This window comes from Quercus robur, chromosome 3 (genome assembly GCF_932294415.1).
Source record: "Quercus robur chromosome 3, dhQueRobu3.1, whole genome shotgun sequence".
NCBI lineage: Eukaryota > Viridiplantae > Streptophyta > Magnoliopsida > Fagales > Fagaceae > Quercus > Quercus robur.
In genome coordinates, this window is record NC_065536.1 from 28,019,499 (window position 1) to 28,047,361 (window position 27,863).

General features: G+C 35.8%; 2 protein-coding genes and 1 long non-coding RNA gene across 5 annotated transcripts; 2 read left to right on the forward strand and 1 right to left on the reverse strand.

Annotated features, from left to right (window-relative positions):
* The first annotated feature begins 227 nt into the window (after nt 1–227).
* Nucleotides 228–12,408, forward strand: LOC126717690 (golgin candidate 6-like). 3 transcript variants are annotated; one of them, XM_050419534.1, is made up of 20 exons: nt 2,591–2,753; nt 2,874–2,926; nt 3,329–3,381; nt 3,969–4,096; nt 4,182–4,234; nt 5,021–5,167; nt 5,559–5,632; nt 5,725–5,794; nt 6,117–6,170; nt 6,273–6,368; nt 7,227–7,277; nt 7,353–7,439; nt 7,549–7,662; nt 7,755–7,826; nt 8,138–8,323; nt 8,479–8,582; nt 8,744–8,792; nt 8,928–8,993; nt 10,418–11,185; nt 11,689–12,408. In XM_050419534.1, the coding sequence occupies exons 2-20, from the start codon at nt 2,903–2,905 to the stop codon at nt 12,238–12,240; spliced, it is 2,748 nt and encodes a 915-aa protein (XP_050275491.1). In that variant the 5' UTR covers nt 2,591–2,753; nt 2,874–2,902; the 3' UTR covers nt 12,241–12,408. The 3 variants fall into 3 exon arrangements, with proteins under 3 accessions (XP_050275492.1, XP_050275491.1, XP_050275490.1); XM_050419533.1 differs by having other exon boundaries at nt 2,617–2,785; XM_050419535.1 differs by lacking the exons at nt 2,591–2,753; nt 2,874–2,926 and adding an exon at nt 228–272.
* Nucleotides 12,409–19,389: 6,981 nt separating this feature from the next.
* On the forward strand, nt 19,390–23,851 carry LOC126717691 (uncharacterized). Its single transcript, XR_007652718.1, has 3 exons — nt 19,390–19,633; nt 22,569–22,716; nt 23,734–23,851. It is a non-coding gene; the product is annotated as an uncharacterized LOC126717691 (long non-coding RNA).
* Nucleotides 23,852–26,872: 3,021 nt separating this feature from the next.
* LOC126717692 (uncharacterized) lies at nt 26,873–27,562 on the reverse strand. The gene has a single exon (XM_050419537.1). The coding sequence runs from the start codon at nt 27,505–27,507 to the stop codon at nt 27,112–27,114; it is 396 nt and encodes a 131-aa protein (XP_050275494.1). The 5' UTR covers nt 27,508–27,562; the 3' UTR covers nt 26,873–27,111.
* Between the last annotated feature and the right edge of the window lie 301 nt (nt 27,563–27,863).

The following is a 27,863-nucleotide window of genomic DNA, read 5'->3' on the forward strand; positions in this document are numbered from 1 at the left end:
TAGGCCTATATTCATATTGCTTAGGGTTGTTTATCACTTGTCTTGTTTTTTGTCTTAGCCCTAGAGCCATTTTGACTTGTCTAGGGGTATTAGGCATCTATCTTATCAAGTTGACTTTGGCTGATATAATTGATTTATTCTCTTGCCCATTTAACAAATGCAAAGCCTTTACCATTGTTTTGTTGAAAATCTAATGTAATTTGCATAACCCTTAAAGTTTTACAATGTCAAATTTGTGACCCAATAACATGGATTTGGTATCTGGCTACAAGGTCACTTCTATCTCTGTCTTTCTCTAATGCATGTTCTAATAGTTGTAAATTTTTATCATTTGTGACTAATTGATTATAATCATTTTAATGTTTTAGGCTTTTAATTGTATGGTGTGACCTTCATAACCCTTTTTATATGGTCATCTATAGCATATATTAAAGTTGCAAACTCTAAAATTTTGATATATGGGTTTATAATAAATGTTGGGTACAATAGTTTTTTTTTTCCTCTACCAATGGTATGATTTGATTATGTAAAAGTCATGGGCAGAATGGGTTTTTTTATTTTTTTTGGTTAGTGAGGGTTGTTGCCATTTGATTTTGAGCCAATTTATGATTGAATGGATTTTGTGGTTGTGCCTTTTATATTATGTTTGGATGTAATTGAGCTTGAAATTATTGTGCAAGGGGTTGTTGGCCTCGTTTTTGGCAATGAGAATTCTGGTTCAAATGAAGACAGTTAAAGTTCTCTTTTATGTTCATGGTATTTATAAATTTGAAGAAATTGAAAATGACCCAGATACGACTTTAGTCTTTAGTCCATATGCACATAATAATTATGGCAATAAAAAAATCATCAAAATTGGGGCAAAAAAGTAATCTCAGTGGTTGGTTCAAATTTGAACCAATAACAACTAACTACCTATAATTTATTGTGAAAAATGTTGCGGACGTAGCACTTCTCACTATGAGAAATCCTATCTCCACAACATTTTCATAACAAATCCTAAGTAGCAAATTGTTACTAGTTGTTATTGTTGGGGTAAAAAAGTGATCTTAGTGGTAGGTTCAAATTTGAACCAATAACAACTAATCACATATGATTTGTTGTGAAAATGTTATGGTCGAATCACTTCTCAAATAACTATTTTCTCCCTCAAATTTAAAAAATATTATTTTTTAGGAAATATAATTATATGAGTAAAATATTTCCTAAAATATATCATAATTTTTATTATAATGTTACATCTCACAACCAAGCTTATGAATAGGTTTAATTATTCTATTACAACACTTTTTAGTTCCCGTAATAAAGATTACCATTCATGTCGTAATTCTAATTTAGTATACTAAACATACCCTTAGATGACTTACCAATTTAGTGTACCAAACATACCTTTAGATGACTTACCTAAGAATTATTTTCTAAAAAATACGATCAATCAAAACTTGAAACAAATTTTTCATATATTTGTTTTAAAAGCAATACCAAAAACGTAATAGTAAAGATATAATGGTCACACTCATAAGACTAATAGAGGAATTAGATCTAGAATAGATCATATTTCTAAAAAACTTTAACAACAAAAAGACTTATGGTCTGTTTGGATTGAGGGGGAGGGATGGGGAGTAGAGTAGAGTAGAGTAGATTTACCACAAAATTAACTTATTTTTAACTTACTCTACTCTACTCCCCCTCCTTTCCTCTTCTATCCAAACAGGTCATTAAAAAAAAAAATACCATAACAAATTATATAGTTTTTGAAGTTTTAATATATTTAAAAGGTTCTAAAAAAATCCACACGACAAGACATGTTTTCTCTTCCAAAACCTCAAAAGCCCAATGTTGTCCAACACAAACAACTCCAACCCTACCAAATCGCTCATACACATAAAATCAATTGGGCTCGGAGGCCCAATATATCTCTGTTATCGGTGACTCACTGCCATACTGATACTGTACGTTAATTTTTGCAACCTCATAATCATATTCATAGTCCAACACAACAACAACCTGAAAAACCACGTGAAAGCGAAAAAGCTCAGATCAACTACTCTACCGTCACACTGAGATCGCTATGCTCGTTTTCATAATCCTCAAATATAAGCAAAAGTACAATCTTCGTGTACTAATTAGCATCTCCACATATTTTCTAAATATTTTTACTGTTTAAAGAATGAAACGTGACTTTTACCTTTTAATTACCTATTTTTTTAAATAAACTTTTCAACAGATTTTTCATCCTATTCTCTATCTCATTTAAATATTATTTCTTCATTCATTCTTTATTTTTTTTTTATCATCATTTATTCTTCCTATATTCATTCCCAACGATTATACTTTTCTAATGAAAAGTGTTATATCTACAATATTTTTCGAATACTTTCACAATAATCACATCAAAATCTTACGTAGAAAGTCGTTACTAGTTCTAATTAGAACCCATTACTAAAATTATTTTTTTATTCATCAATTTTAGCTAATAACAATTTATTATTTAAAATTTATTGTGAAAATATTATGGTAGCATTTTTTTTTACGGTCATTTCTTATATTTTATATTATTTTTCCCTTCACACTCATCCATACGTTTCTTCTTTTCTTTTCTTTTTTTCTTTTTCTAGTTCATTACAGATCATTTCTTCAGCAATCTCTCTCTCTCTTTCTCTAGCTCTCTCTTTGGGGTGAACAGTGGGCTTTTCTTTCCAAAAAATAGATTTAGAGCATCTGCTGGAGATGCTCATTTCCCTTCTCTCTAGGTTTTCTTTTTCGTCAATTCCTTTCTGTTACTGTGAGCCTCTTTTTGTGTTTGTGTTTTTTCTTCAAAAGTCAAACCAGCTCCAATAATTCCTTGATTCTTTTGGGTTTTTTTGTTTCAGGATTTCTCGCAATTTGGTGACCCAATAACATGGATTTGGTATCTGGCTACAAGGTCACTTCTATCTCTGTCTCTCTCTAATGCATGTTCTAGTAGTTGTAAATTTTTATCATTTGTGACTAATTGATTATAATCGTTTTAATGTTTTAGGCTTTTAATTGTATGGTGTGACCTTAATAACCCTTTTTATATGGTCATCTATAGCATATATTAAAGTTGCAAACTCTAAAATTTCGGTATATGGGTTTATAATGAATGTTGGGCACAATAGTTTTTTTTTCCTCTACCAATGGTATGATTTGATTATGTAAAAGTCATGGGCAGAATGGGGTTTTTTTTTTTTGTTAGTGAGGGTTGTTGCCATTTGATTTTGAGCCAATTTATGATTGAATGGATTTTGTGGTTGTGCCTTTTATAATATGTTTGGATGTAATTGAGCCTGAAATTATTGTGCAGGGGGTTGTTGGGCTCGTTTTTGGCAATGAGAATTCTGGTTCAAATGAAGATAGGTAAAGTTCTCTTTTATGATCATGATATTTATAAATTTGAAGAAATTGAAAATGACCCAGATACGACTTTAGTCTTTTTCTGTCATAACTAATTCTAGAAGAACTTGTTTTTGAGAAATAAGGGTTTATGACTTATGACTCAGACGCACTTTGCATTCTCGTATTATACGTTATTTTATTTTATTTTTTAATAAAATTGTTATCCTGTGTTGTTTTCGGTCCTTCATTGGAGTTAGGAGAGAGACCATACTGTAATGTGTCTGAACTCGGAAGAAGTTAGGCATTTGAAAGTAATGTATCATCTCATTGGAATGGGTGGTTAATGTAAAAATACATCGGTTCTGTTAGGATTTTTGAGGAATATGCATTTAGCTGGTTTGTGCAGCTGGTAGCCTGTTTTGTACTGTATTGTTTTCTCAAAGCAATTTAGTTGCCACCTTTTGCCTCTCTTGCAACTACATTTCTTATGTCCTGAATATTCTAAAGCGTTCTTTGCTTCATTTCTTATTGCCATGTATCACTGTTTTATTTGTCTGGAGAAGTATTTGCCTTTTGTAATCAATCTTCTCTGTGCTTTGTATTGATAGCTATGTTGAGCGCTTGCTAGACCGTATAAGCAATGGTAAACTGGCTGAGGACCGGAGGAGTGCCATGATTGAGCTTCAGGCTATTGTGGCAGAAAGTCGCGGTGCCCAGCTAGCATTTGGGGCAATGGGTGAATGCTTCTCTCTTGTATGATATAGTGGATTAGTTTTTGTGCCATGATTGCGTTTTCTAATATTTTTTATTTACTTTTGCAGGCTTCCCTGTAATGTTGGCAGTCTTAAAGGAAGAACGTGATGATGTTGAAATGGTGGAAAATCTTTCTCCCCCATATATCTTTATCCCATGTTTTTCCTTTAATTTCAATTCCATCACTCAAAAAAGTACATATTAAGAGAAAAAAATTGAGAACTGAACTGTGGCTTTTAATTATCCACATTTTTCTGATATATCTTCCCCTTTAGGTAGCTTAAAAACAATTCTGACATGATCTTCAGTATCAGCTGTCTTATATCCTGAAATATTTTATGGTTTAATGGTTAAATTCAACAGTTTGGTAAAATCAATGGTTTGATCCATATTTTATTTTTGGAGATTCTTCTGTCTGTGTTTAGGCTAAAGTCATTACCAACAAGTTGAATGTTCAAATTCTGGCATGCTATATTTTATTGAAATAACGCTTATGACCAAGATGGACCAATCACACTGATTTGGTTCTGACCTTGGACAGAGGATCTGTAGAAAATATTCTTGACTGTTATCTCAGAATTATTTTTTTATTTTTATTTTTTTTACTTAGAAAAAAAATAAAATAAAATTTTGAAGGACTCCACAATCAACTTACCAAAAGAAAGATTCTCTACTGAAGATCTTTTTTGGTCATTGGTGGAAACTAACTAAGTGGGACACGAGCCTTTTTTGGTCATGGCTGACAAATATGACCCATTTTTACTTCAGAATTTACATTCTTATCCTGCAAGATTGATTGTTATTTGTATACCTTTTCCCATTATTTCATTCAATGTGAAATAATCTTCAGTTTTATTATTTCCAAGAACTGAGTAAGACAATGAGTTCATTCGTTCCATTTATGCAGGTTCGGGGTGCTTTAGAAACTCTTGTAGGTGCTCTGACTCCTATTGAGCATGCAAAAGGGCCAAAGAATGAGGTTCAACCAGCTTTAATGAACACTGATTTGCTTTCCAGAGAAGCAGACAGCATTTCTCTTCTTCTAAGTTTGTTGGTGAGAGCTCCTAACTTAAATTTTGATCACCATGGATATGTTATTGGGCGCGTTTGGTATTGCTGTAGGAAGTAGAGTTCTAGCTGTAGAGCATTTGAGATTAAAAAAATTTAACTCAATAATGCTAAGTGCTATAAAGCTGTTAAACTGTTTGGTAACCAATTTCTAAGGAGCTTTCATTTGTTCAAATTTCATCTCTAACCTTAAAGTTGTTAAAAACTCTTCATTTCTGCTAAAAAGAGCTCTAAGAGCCTTACAGAAATTTTTACCTCTCTTTACATTAATACTAGACACACACATTAATTGTATTTGGTTGGTTTACTATATTTGCTTGGTTTATGCATAGCATCATGGCCTTTTTCATTGTTATTTTGGTTGGATGCTTTGGCAGTCAGAGGAGGATTTCTATGTACGATATTATACTCTTCAACTTTTGACAGCGCTCCTCACAAATTCTCCAAATAGGTATTAGTTTCTCAACTACTTCTTGCTTTTGTGCAAATTTGTGGATTCTTTTAAGTTGTAGCAGGAAGAATTTTTGCTGAGTTTGTCTTCAGGTTACAGGAAGCCATTCTTACCATTCCTCGCGGTATAACTCGGCTGATGGATATGCTAATGGATCGTGAGGTACAAAATGTGTTCATGGAATCTTGCTTTTGCTACTTTTTCTCAATGTTATTTTATAAAGGCATATTTGTCAACAATATAAGCTTTTAGCAGTGATCTCATTTGGTAGGAAAATTCAAAATTTTTTATTATCTCCCAGAGTTTTTCTGCTTACAATTCCTGTCTGTTAGTTGAAATTTTGGCTCTTGTAATACTTTATGAGGAGAACAACATATCTTTAATTGTTTGTGTTAAAATAATGGTTAGATTAAAATCACCACTTGGTAATTTATCAGTTTGATTATCTTCTTGTACTCTTATTGAAAACAATTGTGGTTCTTAGGTTATTCGAAACGAGGCCTTATTGTTGCTTACTTATTTGACCCGTGAAGCTGAGGTAAGATCTTCCTTCCACTTTGTCATCTGATGGTTCTGCTGAACCTGTGCTTGAAAATGTGTTTGATTTCCCTACTAATTAATACAGTTTTGTGAATTTTAGGAGATTCAAAAAATTGTGGTCTTTGAAGGTGCATTTGAGAAGATTTTCAGCATCATTAAAGAGGAAGGAGGTTCAGAAGGTGGTGTTGTTGTGCAGGTGATTTACTGTTACTCAATTTATCGTGGGAGTTTAATCAACTGGTTCTGGCTTGTTTGCTGATAAATCACTTGTCTTGCAAATGGCTTCTTATTGTTTGGGCTTCTACAATTTAAAACTTCTTTTGTTTACGGTCTTTTGAATGTGGTACTTTTTTCTTTTATATCAATTGATTGAGTAGTTGTCATGGATTACTAAGACAGCTTCAGTAATGGAGTTATGACAGAGTTTAAGTGCCTCTATTGCATATCACTAATTCGCTAGCTAAATGAGCTGTTTGTATGCTATAATTACATTGACCTTCTGCACCATTTGCAGGTTTTGTTTCTGAATATTTTATTTTGTCATTGGTTCTTTATGGTTATGATTTTACTTGTAGCTCAAAGTAAGGACTCTTGTAGTTTCACCAGTTTTTTGAGTTTGAAACCCACATGCTTTATATTATCCTTTGGCTGTCCTCTTCCGTATGGGTTAAGTTGCTCATTTGATACGTACTAGTTGAACATTGTAAGTGACAAGAAAGCATATAAAAAGGCTTTGTTGATCCATCATCATGATTTTCTCTTTATGGTTCTACTTGCCCAGACAAACATCTAACATAGGGTGTTGTGGGGGCGGGGGGGGGGGGGGGAAATATTCTTTGTAGAAAATTTGTTACAATAAACACAGTTATGTGCATGGGCCTTGATTCTGAGTCCCATTTTCAATACTTTTTTTTCTTCTCAGAATCAGAGAACAACTTATGGTCGCTGGCTGTTTAGCTATTCCTCAATTTATTCATTTCTATTTTTCTTGACAAGCATTTGAGAATTGTGTAAATATCTTGGTTATAAAACTATTGTACGTGTAATGGTGCAGGACTGTCTCCAATTGTTGAACAATCTTCTCCGAACTAATGCATCTAATCAGGTCTGCAGCCTCTGTTGTGTTATATTTTATGCATGAGATTCTCTCCTGCTCTTAATGTTTCCAAGTGTGGTTCAGATACTACTGAGAGAGACTATGGGATTTGACCCCGTAATATCAATTCTGAAGCTACGGGGAAGTACTTACAATTTCACCCAACAAAAGGTTAGATACTCAAATGTATATAAAATTTTACCATAGATCTTTGAATTTTCTGTCACAGAAGCCTTACTGGTATTTCTTCTTTTCCTTGAAACAAACGCCATGCCAGTAGACAATTAATCTACTCAGTGCATTAGAAACCATTAATTTGTTAATGATGGGAGGTACAGAGGCTGATCCCGGAAAAGATGCAAATAAGCTGACAAATAAAGCAACACTGGTTCAGGTTTCTTACTAACTTCATATCTGCTATAATTATTTCCTTTAGAATCATTAACTTGGTGGTATCTTATCCTGTGATGTGTATATTGGTTGTAGAAAAAAGTATTGGATCATCTTCTTTTGTTGGGTGTTGAAAGCCAGTGGGCACCAGTCGCTGTCCGTTGTGTGGTAAGATGACTATTCTGGACATTGTTCACTGTCTTTTTGTCTCTCTGTCTCTCTCTCTCAGACACACACACACACACACTTTTTGTGCACATATAATTTGCACAGAGAGAGAGAGAGAGAGTTAAAAGGTTAGATATTACACAAATAAGCATTTAGGAATTCTATTTCAAATTTCTGGTACTATGTATACACCATGTTTAAAAAAAAAAATTCCCCGCATTTTAAATACAGTAACATTCATTTGTTATTGGTAGATTAAGGGGGATTTTGAGGTATATTTGTTTTACTTTTTTGCCTATTCACTTTGTCAGGCATTACAATGCATCGGTGATCTGATTTCTGGACAACCCAAGAATCTTGATATCCTTGCAACCAAAGTTCTTGGAGAGGAGCCACAAATGGAACCTGCTTTGAACTCTATTCTTCGAATCCTTTTGCGGACGTCTAGTATGCAAGAGTTTATTGCAGCTGATTACGTTTTTAAGAGCTTCTGTGAGGTTGATAACACGTATCTGCTTTATTTTGTCATTTTCTTTGGTTCCTAAGCATGTTCAATGCATAGTTAATAATCTAAATCTTTTGCTCATATACACCATTGCTTCTTGACCTTTTATTTTTGCTTGTTTTTTGTTTGCTCTGCCTCTTGTACCAGGAAAATTTTGATGGCCAAACAATGTTAGCATCCACATTAATTCCTCAACCACATTCAATGACTCATGCTCCCTTTGAGGAGGATGTGAACATGTCATTTGGAAGGTTTGTCTATTCTCTGTGCATTAAGGACTACATTTTACTAATTAATCTGTTTTGAGCTTGGTCCATATATTAAATTATGTTACATGAATTAAAAAAAAAGGCATCACATTCTTTTCTTCTTCTAAAAGCTATTTCTGATGAATAAGCTTTTTCTCCTGCAGCATGCTATTGCATGGTCTTACCTCGAGTGAAAATGATGGTGATCTTGAGGTAATGTGGTTCTTTGGTAATTTAAGTTCTAAAGACAACAGTAGTACCAGCTGAATTTGTTGGATTGTATCATCTTAACGTACATAGATTACAATCTTTCCATGTGCGCCAATGGATTTTTTTTTTGAAACACAGACTTGTTGCAGAGCTGCTAGTGTTCTTTCTCATGTACTAAAGGATAATGTCCAGTGCAAAGAAAGGGTAAGCAACTGCATTTCCTTCTCATTGTTGTCTTCCCATGCTTTTAGTAATAGTCTGATCAACTGATGTATCATTTGTATGCCTGTCATGTATGTGGCTTGCATAAATACATATGCTTTTTCAGTGCTTCTTTTACCTAACAAAAGGAAAAACAATTACCATCTTCAAATTAAAAGTTATCTGGAGAATGATTGCATTCGTGTGGGAGGTTGATTCCTTTGCAGTGGGCAATGTTTTACGTAGCCTGGTCAAATACATATTTCCCTATTCTAATCTTAACATTGCTTATTTCTTAAAAGTTTAATAGAGTATCTCTTTTCTTTTTTTGGACTTAACAAACATGATAAGGAACATTCATTAGAATTTATTATGGTTTTAAAAACCGGACCGGATGGTTCAACTGGAACCGGACATGGAACCGGTCCAGTAAAAACCGGGAAAATTGGCGGTTCAACCTGTAAAAACTGGAAACCGGACCTATTTCAGTTTGACCATTCTGGTTTTAAAACCTTGGAATTTATACTTAATTGCTGTGAAATTACTTTTCTTTCTTTTTATGTTTTATGTCTTTCATCTACTCCAGCATATTGTTGTTTGCCCTTTTAATTGCATTATAAATGGTTCTAGAACCAAGGCAACTGCCTCAGTGGTTGCAATGCGTGAAAAAATTTGTTGGAGTTGGGGGCTGCAGGTTCGATAGGGGTAGTTCCTACTGATGAAAAGATGAGAGAGAGTCGCTTGAGATGATTTGGTCATGTTCAAAGGAGGGCGACTAATGCACCTGTAAGAAAGAGTGAGTTGATCCAAATTAAGGGAATTAGACATCCAAAAAAAAAAAAAAAAAAAAGTTGAGGGAATTAAAAAAAGGTAGAGGAAGACCCAAATTAACATTAATGGAACAAATAAAAAAGGACTCATCAATTAAAGAAGTAACAGATAATATGAATTTAGATAGGAATATAATGGAGGAAAATAATACATGTGGCCGACCCTAACTAATTTGTTGAGGATCCATAGCCAACCCCAAATTTTTGGGATTAAGGCTTGTTGTTGTTGTTTTTGTTGTATAAATGGTTATAGTGGGCGTTATCTATCCTCTATATGTTATATGATTCTGAGAACTTGGTGAAAATAAATACATAAATTTATTCTTTGTGAGGGTGTGCACCTTAGGCTTACTGTTGAACATTTTTTTATCTCACACCATTGGCCACTTTGATGGCCACCTTATAAAGCTTGAGTGTTTACAAAGAAATGTTTCTACATGATGGGATGTAAAGTCTTGAGGTAGGTAATTATGTGCCTCAAGATGGAAAGAAACTCATAATTAAGCTATTGAAAAAGAGAAGCCTCAAAAAAATGAAAAAGGAAAAAGTGAAAACAATGACTTTTGCATATATCTGATTTTGTTAGAGTATGTGCAGGTTATTCGAATTGAACTTGAGCCACCCATGCCATCACTAGGAGCTAGTGAGCCACTAATGCACCGAATGGTAAAATACATGGCTCTTGCCTCTTCCATGAAAAATAAAGATGGAAAATTAAGCACATCAGGAAATCTGTATGTTCAACCAATTATCTTGAAATTGCTGGTCACATGGCTAGCTGATTGCCCTAATGCAGTGCATTGCTTCCTAGATTCACGTCCCCACCTTACATATCTGCTTGAGTTGGTGTCAAATTCCTCTGCAACAGTGTGCACAAGGGGTTTGGCAGCAGTTCTCTTGGGAGAATGTGTAATTTACAACAAATCCAATGATAATGGAAAGGATGCTTTTACAGTGGTTGATACCATAAGCCAGAAACTCGGGCTTACATCATACTTCTTGAAGTTCGATGAGATGCAGAAAAGCTTCCTTTTTACCTCTGTAAAGTCAGCCCAGCCTCGTAAAGCATTGACAAGATCTACTGCTGCTAGCATGGCAGATATTGAAGATGTTGACGAGAATGATTCATCTGATCAGAAAGATGAGGATCATCCGATTCTCTCGGCAATCTTTGATGTTCAATTTGTGAACCTTGTCAAGAAATTGGAGGGAGATATCAGAGAAAGCATTGTTGAGGTCTATAGTCACCCAAAGAGCAAGGTGTCAGTGGTGCCAGCAGAATTGGAACAGAGAAGTGGGGAAAGTGATGGGGAGTATATCAAGCGGCTGAAAACATTTGTGGAGAAGCAGTGCTCTGAGATACAGGTATTGTTCTTTTTACAATTTATGCTTTTCTAATCATTCTTCCGAAAAGTGTAGCATAATGAATGGGAAAAGCGTCACATAATGAATGGGAGGGTACCATCAGGATAGTAATATGGATCAGCTGTAGGTGACCCTCTCAGTTTGTCAGATGGCTGTCTGGTTACAAATGGTGTTATAGTTGTCAAATCTTTCTTATGCTGTACTAGTGTCAGCATTTTCAACATCCTTATGTCATTCTATAATGATTCCAACATCCTTATATGTCATTCTGAGGCATGTCCTTACTCCTTGGAGAATTTTCTATAACGATAATATTATAGCATTGGTCATATTAAAATTTGTGGTCAGACGTGTTGCCCATTAACTCATTGTTGATGGGCATAAGCATTGGTGATTAACAGGCCATCTTGTTGGAAGATTTCTGTAGAACTGCACTTCAGTGAGGACTAAATTTGACTTTGCTCTTTTCTTTTCCCCTGCCCTTTCCTCCCCTTGTCTTTTAGGACCTTCTTAGCCGAAATTCACTTTTGGCTGAGGACCTTGCAAAAACTGGTGGAGGCAGTAATTCCCAGCCTGAGCAGAGAGTGAATGGGGGCCTGGATAGAGTCCAGGTAGAGAAACTCCGAAGAGATCTTCAAGAAGCATCTCAACGGTTGGAGATTCTCAAGACAGATAAGGCCAAGATCGAGTCTGAGGCATCCATGTACAGAAATTTAGCTGGGAAGATGGAATCTGATCTGAAGAGCCTATCTGATGCTTACAACAGTCTTGAACAGGCCAACTTATATCTAGAAAAGGAGTTGAGAGCTTTGAAGAGTGGAGGGCCCCCAACAATTCCAGATGTTGAGGCAATAAAGGCTGCAGCAAGGGAAGAAGCCCAGAAGGACAGTGAGGCAGAACTGAATGATTTGCTTGTGTGCCTTGGCCAAGAACAGAGCAGGGTGGAAAAATTAAGCGCGAGGTTGCTTGAGTTAGGGGAGGATGTTGACACACTGCTTGAAGGTATTGGAGATGATGTTGGGCTGCCTGAAGAAGGTGAAGAGGAGGAAGACTGAATATATGGGTCCTTTTTGTCTTCTGCACTTAGGTTTGCTTTGTTTTACCTTCTGCTTAATTGTAATTCCTCCTTGTGCCGAAGGCAAATCTTAAATTATGCACTAAAACCAGTATCTTTATGTGTAAATTAACATAGACTAATGTTAATTATGTGATCTTTGTGCCAAGTTTGGTTTTAAAGTATCAGCCAATTATTATTCACTAGCCAATCATATGCATGTATTACTTTGCAATCGGTCGGTCTTCGGTTCAGATCCTTCTTGGTTGGGCAGTTTTGTCGGGTTACGGGTTATGGATGGACAGCATATAGTTAAATTGAGCATTCAATTGGATCCAACCATAAAAATTGAGTCTTGGTTGGATCAAGCAATTCATATTTCATACACTCCTCATATGGCCTAAAACAAACATTATTACAGTTCGTTTATCAATTCCCCTAGTTCTGATCTAATTAGCATCACCTATGAGCTCAACAATCCTCAAATTTTGGATAAGTGGAACTGCTTTTTAAGTCAAATTAATGTCACGCATGGCTTGTGATTTAAGCTCAACAATCCTTAAATGAACAAATTACAACACAAACAAAAGAAGCCAGAAATTATGGGCAAAGCAGGAATGAACAGAATAAAGTAACATATATCTTGCAGTCTTTTGTGATTATTATTTTACACTTAATAAATCTTAAATCGTGTAAGCCCGACAGCAAATTCATAATGGATAAGGATTAATTATGAAGGGGATTCGCATTACACCTAACTTACGTGGCTAGAGAGAATACTTTTGGCTCACCTCTTAATATTTTGCCACATAATCTTAAGAAGGCCTCACATTTTTTTTTCTTGTCTTTTTCTTTCACTCTAATATAATAACACATACTTTTCAATTACGTTTGAATGGTATAAAGATTCCATTGTGACACCATATTTTCTTTAAATAGTAATATGAATAGTTTTATATACAAATACAATAATATAAATATTTATTAATAACTACCACTTCTATCAAATTCCAAATTTTAGAAGGGGAAAAAAAAAAAAAAAACAAAAAAACAAAAGAAAGAAAATATCATATTTTGAGAAAAATTTCTATTTATTAGACAAACTATTGGCTAATAATAATAATATGCATAAAATTGAAAACTTTAAACAATTTTACACGCTATTCTCAATATTTAAATATCTGTCACGCTTCTTATTTAATAATATAATCATAATAAATATCTATCACGCCTCTAGAAAATAAACTTTTGTTAATTATCATGTGGCCTACCATTGACATCAAATTTTTAAAAGTACGGTTTTATGTCTATGTTTGGTTAAATTTTCTCTCCCATGTAGGAGTTTGTTCTCTCTAGACCGAAAGGTTCCAGTCCTTTCTAGAGAGTTCTGTCTCTCTCTTTTCTCTCTGGATTGTGGTGTTCCAGCCCTCTCTTTCTCGGCGCACATTTTTGGTCTCCGATAGTGTACGCATGAGTTCATCTCAGCTGGCTTGTGAGCTTAGGTTCCATCGTTAGTCCTCCAACCCCTTTGTGGGTCTTTACCGTTTTCACCATCGTCAGTCCTCCAACCCCTTTGTAGGTCTTTATCGATTCATCAAGGGTTTTCTTAGTATCTGAAGTGGATCCGATTGTGCTGTGTAGATCTTAGCCCTTTGCCGTGGGTCCGATAGTGTTGGAGTGAGTATAGTTTTGTAGCTGGTTGGTTTCCGGTGATTAATTTTAGCCCTTTGCAATCTCTGTGAAGATCTTGTGCTAAAGGCGTGGGTGATTGAAGCCACCAGAGGCATTTTTGTGGGATGAATTTCCGACAAGTGGGGGTATTCCTAGATTAAGAGGATTTAGAACGTTAGTTATAACTTTTTTTTCCTGTCAAAAGTTAGTTACACCTTTAGTTTTTTTTTTTTTTTTTTTTTTTTTTTTTTTTTTTTTGTGATTGAAAAAAAGTAGAAATCTCAAATTATAATAAATACAAAACTGTATGTATTAAGAGGATTCAGAAAGTTAGTTATTACTTTTTTTCCTGTCAAAAATACCCCTAAATTAATTAACCAACAACTTAAAAATGGGGTTAAAATAGTAAATTGGAAAAAAAAAGTTAGTTATTACTTTTTTTACTGTCAAAAATACCCCTACCTAAAACTTAAAAATGGGGCTAAAATAGTAAATTGACAAAAATAATAAATTCCTACTTCTACGTTGAAATGCATTCCTACTTCTAATAAACTCCTACTTTTACGTTGATTTAAATTTCTACTTCTACTCACTAACTCCCTACAAAATAGGATTATTCTTTTGTTAGTTTTAAAACTCCTCTAATCTACAAAACTCACCTTATGTATTCATTTTTTTTTTTTTTTACTTCATCACGATGTATTTGTTTCTTCTGTCCTCCTTTTTTTTCAATTTTTTTTTTTTTTAAATTTCATTACACCCTTAGTTTTTTTTTTTTTTTTTTTTTTTTTTTTTTTTTTTTTTTATATTTGTGATTGGAAAAAAGTAGAATTATCCATTCACAAAAAAGTAGAATTATCCATTCGACCAAGGAGGTTTCCAAGCAATCAGTGAGTATTTTATATGATTTGTGTTTATTTATGTGGTTATCAGAAGTTTGATTTTGGGACTTTCCCTTTGTATTGGGTTTGCTTGATGATCTGGTTGTACCCCTGTATCCTTTTAATCTTTTTTGGATATGTTTTAATGAGAGTTTTAGGATGGAATTGTCGAGGGCTTGGGAACCCTCGATCAGTTCGAGCGTTATGCAGTCTGGTGCAACAATGGGATCCCGATTTTGTTTTCTTATTGGAAACAAAACTAAAAAAGAACAGTATGGATAAAAATAAGGGGAGTGTTGGTTTTATTAATGGGTTAGTTATTCCTAGTCATGGAAGAAGTGGAGGTTTAGCTCTTCTGTGGAGGAAGGATATTAGTGTTGATGTTCAAAGTTATTCAGACAGGCATATTGATGCCATTGTTACTAAAGGTTTAGGGTTTAAATGGCAGATTACCGGGTTCTATGTAAATCCTGAGGGTTATAGAAGGAAGGAGTCATGGGATTTATTAAGGGTTCTTAATAGAAAATTTCAGCTTCCCTGGCTTTGTTTTGGGGATTTTAATGAAATTGTTTCCGCTTCGAAGAAAATGGGGGGAGCTCGAAGATCTCAGAAGCAGATGGATGAGTTTAGGGAAGCAATTAATTGTTGTAGATTCATGGACCTTGGGTTCTGTGGTCTGGAGTTCACTTGGTGCAATATGCAAGAGGGAAGGCATAGAATGTATCTTCGGTTGGATCGTGCTCTAGTTACGCAGGAATGGATTGATAATTTTAGGGACATGAGAGTGCACCATCTTGTGGAAACTACTAGTGACCATTGTGCACTCTTGATCACTGATTCCTTTGCTCTGCAAAGCCCCCGAAAGAGAAGATTTCAGTTTGAAGCTATGTGGACAAGAAGAGAAGATTGTAGAGATGTTATTAAGGAGGCTTGGACTGGAAGTGTGAGAGCTAATAACCCTAGTGATATAGTGGCCGGTCTTAAAAGATTTGTAGATGAACTTTTAAGATGGAACAGAACAGTTTTTGGCCATGTTCCAAGACAGATTCAAAAGAAGAGGAATGTTTTAAATAATCTGGTCTTAAGGGATCAGAATGGAAGGAATGGAAAGGAGATAAACAAGATCAGAAAGGAGATTAATGAGTTGCTGGACTGTAAGGAAGTTATGTGGCAACAAAGATCAAAAGTTTAGTGGATAGGTCTTGGAGATTGCAATACAAAATACTTCCATTCTAAGGCTTCCAGGAGGAAAAAGAAAAACACAATTACCAGACTGTTGGATGATATGGGGGTCTGTAGAAAGTCTACTTTGGGCGTGGCAGAAGTTGCTGTGTCTTATTTTGAGAAGCTTTATACAACATCTCATCCGGATAGAATTCAGGAGGTTATTGACACTATGGAATCAAAGGTGTTTGTTGAGATGAATCAAGATCTTATTAAGCAATTCACTAAGGAAGAAGTTGAAGTAGCCCTAAAACAGATGCACCCGACCAAATCCCTCGGCCCAGATGGTATGTTTGTTGTCTTTTATCAAAAATTCTGGGGTATTGTGGGTAATGATGTTGTGAATGTGGTTCTTAATGTCTAAAATTCTAATATGTCCATGGTTGATATTAATAAAACTTATATTACTCTTGTCCCAAAAAATAACAATCCTTCTAGAATGACGGAGTTTAGACCTATTAGTCTAAGCAATGTTATTTATAAACTTATTGCTAAGGTCCTTGCTAATCATCTAAAATTGACCCTCCCTCATATAATATTGGAAAATCAAAGTGCTTTTACCGCTGGAAGGCTTATAACAGATAATGTTCTTATTGCTTTTGAGATGATGCATTACTTAGAGCATAAGAAAGAGAGTAAGGATTGTTTTATGACAATTAAATTGGACATGAGTAAGGCTTACGATAGGGTGGAATGGGGCTTCATAGAGCAAGTTATGAGAAAATTGGGTTTTCATGAAAGGTGAATTGGCTTGGTAATGAGATGCATAACAACTGTCTCCTATTCTGTGCTTATAAATGGGGTAGCTCATGGTAATATTGTGCCATCAAGGAGACTGTCAAGGGGATCCTTTGTCATCTTATTTGCTTCTTCTATGTGCAGATGGTTTTTCTTCACTTATTAATAAGGCTGTAAGAAGTCACACTATGAGTGGACTTTCAATTTGTAGAGGATGCCCTATGATATCACACCTCTTTTTTGCGGATGGCAGTTTGCTTTTTTGCAAAGTTAGCAGCCAAGAATGCCAACATCTAATTGATATCCTTCATCTGTATGAGGCTGCTTTGGGTCAGAAAATCAATACAGACAAATCATTGGTGTTCTTTAGTGCCAATACCCCTGAAGAGAAGAAAATTGAGACTTTGGATATTCTTGGGCCGATGCAGGATTCTCGCCATAGTAAGTATCTCGGTCTTCCTTCAATCATTGGCAAATCTAAGATTGAAGTGTTTGCGGAGATCAAAGAAAGGGTGGGAAGGAAACTATCTAGATGGAAGGAAAAAATTCTTTCTATTGGTGGTAGAGAGATTTTGATCAAAGCGGTGGTCCAAGTTATCCCTACGTACACTATGAGCTGTTTTCAGCTTCCTAAGGGTTTGTGTGATGAGATTGAAAGCATGAAGAGGAAGTTTTAGTGGGGTCAGAGGGGTCAGGAATCTAAGGTTGCTTGGGTGAGTTGGAGGAAGTTATGCAAGTTAAAGCTTAAAGGTGGTATGGGTTTCAAAAATCTCCAAAAATCTCCAAGCGTTCAATCTTGCCAAGCTTGCAAAGCAAGGTTGGAGGCTCCTGGGGAACCCAAGCTCATTAGTAGCTTGTATGTATAAAGCTAAGTATTATCCCCATGGTGATGTTCTTAAAGCTGGTTTGGGGTCTAGCCCATCCTTTACTTGGAGAAGCATAATGCACGAGCTCGAAGTTGTGAAGAAAGGAACATGTTGGAGAGTTGGCAACGGGAAATTGATTCATATTTGGGAAGATAAGTGGTTGCCCAATCCTACAACGTACAAGGTTATTTCTCCTCCTCCTCAAAATTTTGATAATTTCCCTATGGTCTCAACTCTTATTGATTTTGATTCTAGAAGATGGAAAATGGACCTAGTGAAGTCTCTATTTTTTCCATTTGAAACAAGGACTATTCTTAATATTCCAATTAGCTATAATCTTCTGAATGATAAAATTATTTGGGTTGGCAATAATAGAGGTGTTTTTACTGTTAAAAGTGTGTATTATGTTGCACTTAGCTTAGTGGAATCACCCGAGGTGGGAGAATGTTCTTATAATGACCCGAGAGAACTATTGTGGAGGAAGTTATGGCACTTACGTATTCCAACAAAGATTAAAACCTTTGCTTGGAGGGCATGTGTGGATGCTCTTCCTACAATGGTGAATTTGCAAAAAATAGTTATTGGGGTTAGTGACTTGTGTCCTTGTTGTGGCTTAGAGTCTGAGACTCTTTTTCACTCAGTTATTAAATGTGAAGTAGCTAGAAGAGTTTGGGATCATTGGGAGGGTAGTGTGGAAAATTGGCAGGGGCTTATGGACATCTCCGATGTAGCTTTGGATATTTTGAAGAATGGGACTAATTGTGATTTGGAGGTGTTTTTTGGGGCTGCTTGGTTTGTTTGGTATAATAGGAATCAAGTTGCCTATGATTCAAAATGCCAATTGCCGAGTCAGATTTGGAGGTTTGCTAGGAGTTTTCTACAAGATTATAGAGGTGCTTTGTTTGCTTTGAACATGAATCCAGCAAAGGAAAATAGTAGGTGGACCCCTCCATTGCCTGGAGTTTTCAAAATCAATGTTGATGGGGCGACGTTGGAGGATGGGCGAAACTCTAGTGTTGGAGCTGTTATTCGTGACTCTTGTGGTGCAGTTCTTGCGGCTTGTGGTAAAATCCTGCAAGGTTAGTTTTCACTTGAGGAGGTGGAAGCTCTTGCCATGGAAGCTGGGATTCTGCTTGCAAGAGATATGAAGCTTACTTAGATTATTGTTGAATCTGACGCTATTTCCATTATTAATAGTATTAATGAGAATTTTATGGAAGTGAGCATTGGCCATCTGTTTCAAGGCATCCTTGCCTTGCTGAGCTCTTTTACCGGTTGGAAGGTCAATCATGTGAATCGGGATTATAACAGAGTTGCTCATGAGTTAGCTCATTTGGCTAGGTGAAGTGAAGACACGCAGGTGTGGAGAGGAGTTCTCCCTAGGGTAGTGCAGGATATTGTTCAAGCTGATTGTATTGAATAGCGCCTGTTGCTCTTCTCTGTGAGCTATGTTGTTTTCCTTTTCTCTGCTTGTTTGTTTGTAATGGCAAGCTTTGTATAAAAAAAAAAAAAAAAAAAAAAAAAATTTACAAGTACCGTTATCCATGCCACGTTATTAAGTCATTAAAAGTGAAATACCATATGTCTAGATTTGGCAGAGCATTAGACTTTAGACAGGGTGTATTCATTAGATAAACTCAAACTGAAGAAAGGAAAACCTCAACAACAGCAACACTTGAGGCTGACGTGGCACCTCGTATCGTATGTATATATATATATATATATATATAGAATAGAATTTTAGGAAGAAGAAGAAATCAGAATTCTCAGTTTCTGCAAATAGGAAGAAAGAACAATGGAATCATCAAAAAATGAAAATAACAAAAAAGTGATAGAGCACAAGGCTTATGCTAGAGTTGGACTGCTTGGAAATCCAAGCGACGTGTATTATGGCTACACCATCTCTTTCACTGTCGATAACTTCTGGGCTGACGTATTGTAGCTGTCTGATCACCTCATCATCACTCCCCATCCCACCCACGATCTCGTCCAGTTCCAGTCTCTCCCTCACCTGGTCTCTCTCTCTCTCTCTCTCTCTCTCTCATAATTGATCTGCAATGTAGTGCTTTGAATTTGAAGATCTGGGTGAATATATATATGTTTTTTTTTTTTTTTTTTGTTATTGGGTTTGGTATTGCATGCAATGTATAACAAGCTCAACTTTTGTTTTTGTTGTTTATTTTGGTGTTATCTACATTTCTCTAAATGAGTTTTTTTTTTTTTTTTTTTTGGTATTAGAATGTGATTTAGATTTGATCTGTAGCTTGCATTTGCTGTGAAAGGTTGGATGCGATGAAATTTGAAGGTTATATCTTGATGTGTGGGATTTAAAGGTTCAGTTTTTGATATGGTAACTAGTGGGATTTCATGTATAAGATTTGGAGAATTATTTTTTACTGCTCTAGGAGTGAATCCTACCAGGAATATGTTATCAATGGGACCCACTAATATGTCAGATCCAATTGCTAAATAATTACTTTAAATCTATATATATTAAGGGCATCTCCGGTAGTTTTTCCAAATTTTGTACTGTTTGAGAATGAACAGTGACATTTAGTTTTTACCTACTCACTTTTTCAAATACACTTTCTCACAGATTCTCTATCTCATTTAAATATTATTTCTTCATTCATTGCTTATTCTTTTTTTAATCACCATTTATTCTTTTTTTAACAACTATATTTTTCAATGAGAAGTGTTATATTCACAACATTTTACGCAATACTTTCACAACAAAATTTATGTGGAAAGTTGTTACTAGTTCTAATTTGAACCCACCATTGAAATTATTTTTTTACTCGCCAATATTAACTAATAATAATCTGTTACTTAAAATTTATTGTGAAAATATTGTAGTAGTATTTTTCAATTATGATTTTTTATTTTTTATATTATTTTTCTTCCTTTCATCTCATTTTCATCCATTCACGTGCCATTTCTTTTTTCTTTTTCTTGCTTTTCTCCTCCACACAAGTGTCCAGCCCCCTTCCTTTATTTTCTTTTTCACCTCAAGAACATTCCAACAACTCATTTGCTTCACATCAAAGATGAGAGAGAGAGAGAGGGCTGCTCGTCCGCCGCCCCACCGCAGCTCGTCCTCCTCCCCACCACCTGGGTCAGATCGGCGTTCTTTTTTTTTTTTTTTTTTTTTTTTTTTTTTTTTTTTCATATTTGCTTGTTCTGATTCAACTTTATTTTAAGAATTGGATTTTGTTTTGTGTTTGGATTATGTGAGAAACGGGGTCAGATTGGCTTGTTCTTTTTTTCTTTTCTTTTTTTTTTTTTTTTTTTTTTTTTCATATTTGCTTGTTCTGATTCAACTTTATTTTAAGAATTAGATTTTGTGTATTGTTTGGATTATGTGAGAAACGGAGAGAATGAGAGAAAAAAAAAAATCAAGAGGAGAGAGAAAGAATTGATATAATAGTAGCTGGGATAATTTTTTAAGCAAAATAATTGATTTGAAGTTGCTACAGTATTCTTTAGATTTAGAGAAGTACTCTAGCAACTTCAAAAAAAAATATGGAGAATCTGTGCGTTTAAAGAAGCTGTTGGAGCATGAACAGTGAGGAAATGTGGAGAAGTTGAGTGTTTAGAGCATCTATTGGAGATGCTCTAAGAATCTCCTCTAACCCTTTATATGGCGATTCTACTTGTATTGTAATCACGACTCATTGACTGATTCAAACAAGTCATGTGACTTTTAAATAGGTCCTAAAAGTATTTGTGAATAATCATTTTAGTTGCCATGTAGTGGGTTGGAAGAATTTCCTCAAAATCAAATTTAGATGAATATGTTGTCCTTTATGCTTAGGAGAAATGCCCTTGGAATTATTATTAAATCATGTTTTCCAATTGAGTGTGATGGATAGAGCAAAATATGTGGATTTGTTGCACAGTTGTGGGCGGCAAGGACCGGATACGTATGATGTCACGTCAGTTCAATTGAAGCCTTTGTGAACCGGGCATTGGATATGGCTCTGAATAGAGCAAAAAATGCAGATTTCTAGAGTTGATGCAGTTGTATATTTGGTGCCTTAAACTGCTGCATTTGCCGAATGGATTGTTTAGGAGTGTGGGTATTTTTTTCACAAACTGTGTGCAATTCTGTAGTTTGCATGTGGTAGGATAAAGGACATTTGTTCACAGGGACAGAACTACATACAGACAGAGGGGGGCTGTGGGCCCCCCCCCCCCCCCCCCCCAAATTTTTAAAAAATATTAAATAGTAGATATATATTTAAGATTTTAGAAAATAAGTACAAGAAAAATTATATTTGCCCCTCTCAAGAAAATTATATTTGACCCTCTCGACTTCGAATCCTATTTCCGTCCCTGTTTGTTCAGGAGAGTATGTGTTGTCACTTAATTATTTATATGTTTCTTTTAACAGATTGAAAGGTAAACTTTTGCATACCATAGTTATAGCTTTTTTGTTCTGATATGTATTTGGAGTTAGTGTGAAAATTCTTTTGTCCGGTAATTGTAGGTGATGGTGTTCCTCTAGTGTTAGTTTTTCAGTTACCCAGTATACTGTTAGTCGTACTCAGTTTACAAAACTTTCACTTCAGGGTCTGGGAGAGGTCATGGTGGGCGGCCGTACGGCTTTTGTTTTGGAGTGGCTGATTCCCGGTATCCAGTAATACCTTCTAAATCACAATTTGTGTTTGGCTTGACATTGTCCAATTCACAATTTGTGTTTGGCTTGAGTTTTTTTTTTTTTTCGGGGGGGGGGGGGGGGGGGGGGGGGGGGGGGGAAGCAGTTTATCTTACATTATTATATATTTCAGTTCGTCTCTCTTTCTTGATGGGTGTGTTTTTTAATGTTAAGGTTTTTTTCCCTTCATATAGAATGTTGTGGTGATCAAGTCTTATCTTAGTCCATGTACATGATGCTACAGGTTCTGGATTCATCATAATAAAAAATGTCCTTTTACCTTTGTTTACAGGTGAGTCGGTTAGATAATGAAGGTTATTATGGAGGTGTACGATTGCTTATGGCAATTTGTAGAGTTTTCCATAATTATTGCAAGGATAACAAGATTGATCTTCATGAAGGCAATTTCACTCTCATATGACACTAATATCCCTCGTCAGGTAAAGCTTTAGTCCAGTTCTACCGGAAATTTCTTAGCTCTTTTTGTGATAATCATTATTTCAGTTGTGATACACATCTCCATGATTTATTTTTTCCAGTATTCCTATGTTTGTTTGCGAAGTTTACTGTTTGCAACATGTCTATTTTATTGGCTTTGAGGTTTGCACCATCTATTTTTCCAACCCTCTATCTTGGTAAAATGACAAGGAATAACATGTATTACGTTGTGGAAAAGATTGTTTCTGTTGAGTGAGTTACATTCTTGTTGCTGATTTGATTTTCCTCTATGAAGCAGTTATGTCCTGGTAATACTCATTTGTTTGTTGCCAATGAGCTCTTATTCAATTGGCACCTCCTCCCTTTCCAAGTTCTAGGTGTAGGGCGAGATTATGGATTCAAGACCTATTGGTTGTATGTGTAACTTACCAATTTAAATATATATTTACTTATTTGTTATTGTTTATTTTGAGAGGAATTGACTTGCAAGATGAATAAATGACAAGGCATGAGTCCCATTTCTTGTCTTTTCTTTTTAATTTATTTTTTCTATTATGCACTTGCTCATGAATGCCATTATAACCATGGTTATCTTGCGTCTTCCAATATATTGTAATTGATGTTTAATTTAACACATTAAGATTTAAATACTTCTCACTTTGTCAAATTTTTATCTGCATTACCTTGTTTGGAGGTTACCTTTTCCTTAATGTTTGTGGACAATGCTGAAAGTAAATATAACAATGTGAAAGAGACCATCTGTACCTCAAGAACTGTATTTGATGTTATATATTTTTGCTTGTAGACAAAACTGAATTGCAAGCATGTTTCACTTTTTGATTTTGTAGCAAAGTTTTTATGTGACCTTTTGTGACCAAATGTGTTATAGTGTCTCTTTGTTGTTGTTGCTAATCTTCTCTTCAATAGAAGAGATAGTCATTTAGAACTTAATTTTTGACTCTTTTGATATTGCAACATGGCTTAAGTTATGATTTTGACATTTCAGACAGGACTTTCAGGTTCTAGTGCTATTGTATGTGCTGCCTTAAGCTGCCTTCTTGACTTCTACAAAGTTAGGCATTTGATTAAAGTAGAGGTCAGGTCTAATCTTGTCCTCGCTGCAGAGAAAGATCTTGGAATTGTACTAGAGGCATATGAACTTAGTTAAAGAAAAGGCGGAGGAAGAGATTGGGATTGGTTAATAAATAAAGCTTTTCATATTGTAATTTAGGCTGAGCTAATTCAAGCTCATTGACCAGATTTAAAAGCATAGCTAAAAAAATGGACAAAAGATCAGTGCTCTACAAGTTAATCCCAACACACCAAAATTGGATACTAGGCTCTAAACCAAAAGATCAGAAGCAACAACCAAAAAAAAAACCAGATGGAATGCAATAAGGTAGGGGACTTCGTCGTCAGATAAATAAAACTCCATTTTTAATGATGAGGAACCTTGGAGATCACGCAGAGCATCATGTCTTTTTATCCGGATAAATCCCAGACCCATGTCATGCGCCCACATCACATGGATTAGGTAAGTCTTTGGCTTCACCAATGGGACGTGGCCCCTAGAAATTGATTGCACCCAAGGGGATTGGAACGTTAGACTTGGAGGGAAATTTGAAATTTTTTTTTTTTTTTTTTTTTTGATAGATAAAGAATAAATTTTATTAAGAAAAAAATAGCCAACACGAGTACATTGGGGATGTACCGTGGGGGCAAAAAATCAAGACCCAAAACTACAATGATAAAGTAAGAGTAAGAGAGAAACAAGAAAAATGCGACAGGTCTACACCAAACAAGGAGAGTGTGTAAGAAAAAGGACTTAATCTTTAGCAATGACCGTTCACATCCCTCAAAACAGCGAGCATTTCTTTCCCTCCAAATACACCACATCAAACAATGTGGCACAAGTCTCCAAAAATCTATATTGCAATGCCACCCAAAGTTACCTTGCCAAGATTCAAACAACTCAATAACCTTAAGTGGCATAACCCAATGCAGACCAAACAAACAAAACACTAACAACCACAACTCACAGGCTTAGGGACAATGAAGTAGAAGATGATCCACCAACTCTCCACACCTCTTATACATGTAACACCAATCAAGAACAACAATGCGCCTTTTGCGAAGGTTATCAGTTGTAAGAATCTTCCTAAAGAGGCTGACCATGAAAAAGAAAACCACCCTTGGAGGAACCTCTGATTGCCACACCAACCTCCAAGGGAAAGAAATGGAAGGAGGGTAGAAAGAAAGATAAAAACTACTAACCTCAAACCCTCTACTCCTAGTTAGCTTCCAACAAACCTTATTAGGACCAACCCTTGCACTTTTGAAGAGTAAACAATGTCCATGAACCGATCAAAAGATTCTTCCTCCCAATCTTGCGGTGAACGACGAAAATGAAAATTCTAATGCAGCTGCCCACCAGACCATCCCATAACTTCCGCCACTGAAGAATCCCTTGCTCTACTAAGATTGTAAAGTTTTGGAAAGGCCTCTTTAAGGGAACAATCTCCACACCATATGTGCTTCCAAAATTTCACTCTAGTACCATCACCCACATCATACCGTAACAGTTTAGAGAAGTTCACCCAACCACTTCTAATAAACCTCCAAAGGCTAACACATTACGGATTAGTCACCTTTTTCGTGCACCAACCACCCCAAATGTTCCCATATTTTGTCTCTATGACCCTTTTCCATAGTGCATCTGTCTCTAAACCATACCTCCACAACTACTTGCCCAACAAAGCAGTGTTAAAACTTCTCAATAGTCTGATACCTAGCCCCCCAACCTGCATTGGCTTGCAAACCTTCACCCATTTCACCAAGTGAAATCTAGAATCACCATTCATACCACTCCAAAGAAAATCTTTGTGTAGCTTCTCCATACAATTAGCAACCTTCCCAGGTACAAGAAGAATGGAAAGGAAATAAGTAGGTAAGGAGAATAAGGTACTTTTAATAAGAGTGACCCTACCTCCCTTAGATAAATAAAGCCTCTTCCAACCTACTAGTCTTCGTTCCATCTTCTCCAAAATAGGATTACATATTGATACCTCCTTGAATTTGGCGCCCAAAGGAAGTCCCAAAAATTTCAAAGGAAGGGAAGAATGCCTACAACCCAACAACCCCACCAGCACATCCAGGTTATCCTTAACTCCTACACTCACATTCATGAAATTATATGGCAAGCTAAGAGTAAAGTCATAGTTCATATCCCGAATTAATTGAAGCCAAATAACTCAAATTCTATAAAATAGATCCATTGATAGGGAAGGAATAACTTGCAATTAATAAGAACAAGGAGGGGTTGGGAAGAATTGGTGTATAGGGTGTCTTGGGTAGTCAAGAACAAAAGAGCCGCTCAAATGGTAGTTTGCTCTTATCTCATTTTGAGACCTGAATTTTCCTTTGCTACATGACTTGAGTCTGAAAATAATCCAGATTCGGAGACATTTTCTGGCAGACAATAAGCAAAGAAGCATACTACCCCTTTTGCAAACTATTCCGCTTAATACCTCAGTGTTCGAACCCCAAACCCAAGCTCAAGCTTAAAATTGCATCAAGCCTCAACGAAAATTTTAGTTTGCAGAAAGCAAGCTTAAGCAACCCTAAAGCTTGAAGATAAGTACTTTGTAGCGACAATTAATAGATACGTTAAGAACATTAGGGAAAACAATAATCCCATATTCCTTGTAGTCAAGGGATAAGCCTGCATCTTTTTTAACACAAGGCATTCTGATGCAGGGCATTTCAAGTAGCTATATCCTAATCCACTTGTAACTAATTAGTTAGTTAGTTAGTTAAGACAATTTTTTTAAACATAGGCCAATAGGATTTGGACACTTGTCAAACATCTAGAGGCTGCCAATGCCAACTAGGCTATCAATTTGTTCTAAGCAACTCTCATTCCATATGCATATCAGGCCATACAGAATAAACATTCTTCCACAATAAAACCGAACATTACCCAAAATCAATACAACAAACATGAAAAAGCAAGGCCTCAGTTTGTTCTTAGGATCAAATCCCTAAAACATAAAACCAAAAGCCCCAAATCCACTAGCTATTTTTGTCATCCGCACACATCACAGAATCAATAAAGAATCCAAACAAAAATTAGAAACATAATCTGAACACTAAAAAGACTAACACAAGTTTAACCATTTCCATTTTCCGTAATAAAACCCAACACTACCCAAACTCAATGCAACAAACAGTAGAAGCAAAGCCACAATTTGTTCTTAGAATCAAAATCCCTAAAAACTATTTTTTGTTTTTTTTTTTTTTGATAGGTAATAACAAACTTTATTGATAATAAAAGCACAATGAAAGAAACATTACACAACAGCGGTTAACTTATCTGTAGGACACGGCGAAATCGGAAATCAGTCGCGATTCTTGAGGCGTTCGACGCGTTGGTTGAGCTGTTCGATGCGAGTAACGAGATGGGTGACCGAGTAGAGGAGCCAGTAGAAGACGATAGCGACGGCGATGAGGAGAGCGTTGCGCTGGCTCTTCATGATGGACTTCTGGTGGCGGAGGTGCTCGGTGGGAGTGCAAGACTCGGGGGTCTCGCAACTGGGGCGAGTCTCGTATTTCCAGTATATGTCCATCAACAGGAAGAGGCAGAATGGGACGATGGAGAGGAACGGTTTCAGCAGGTTGCGGGTCACCGCGATCAGGCCTTTACGGATGCCTTCCAAGCCTGGGACCGTTAGGAGTAGGACCATTATGGCCTCTGCGGCCGCCGCGTAGCCAAGAACAACCCATTCTAGTGCCATTTTTTGGGGGTTGGATACTTTGGATCTGGGGTGGTTTTGGGAATTTGGGGGTATTTTAAGTTTTCTTTGAGAGGAAGGAAGACCTATTCTATGACACGTGGCGGCTTTTCGATATTTGGTGTGTTTTCCTTGCTACAGATGGCAATGAATGAAACCTTCTGAATAAAGTTATTTTTGTGGTTCCAGTTAGTTTAAATTGTAAAGTTTCTGATAGTTGTATAAGAGATCTGGGATTCAATCCTCACCTATACCAAAAAACTGATTAGTATCTTGTTTGAGGGGAATCTGGGTAACTAATTTCGTTTTCCCAACTATCTAGTTAGTAGTTAAGGTTTCAAAATTATATTTTTTACTAG

Excerpts from the sequence above, each read along its gene's own strand:
- LOC126717692 (XM_050419537.1), bottom strand. The coding sequence starts at position 27,507 with ATGGCACTAGAATGGGTTGTTCTTGGCTACGCGGCGGCCGCAGAGGCC.
- LOC126717690 (XM_050419535.1), top strand. The coding sequence starts at position 249 with ATGGATTTGGTATCTGGCTACAAG. Across the intron at positions 4,097-4,181 it reads GCTAGCATTTGGGGCAATGG|GCTTCCCTGTAATGTTGGCA; the intron begins GTGAATGCTTCT and ends TTACTTTTGCAG. Across the intron at positions 8,994-10,417 it reads ATGTCCAGTGCAAAGAAAGG|GTTATTCGAATTGAACTTGA; the intron begins GTAAGCAACTGC and ends GAGTATGTGCAG.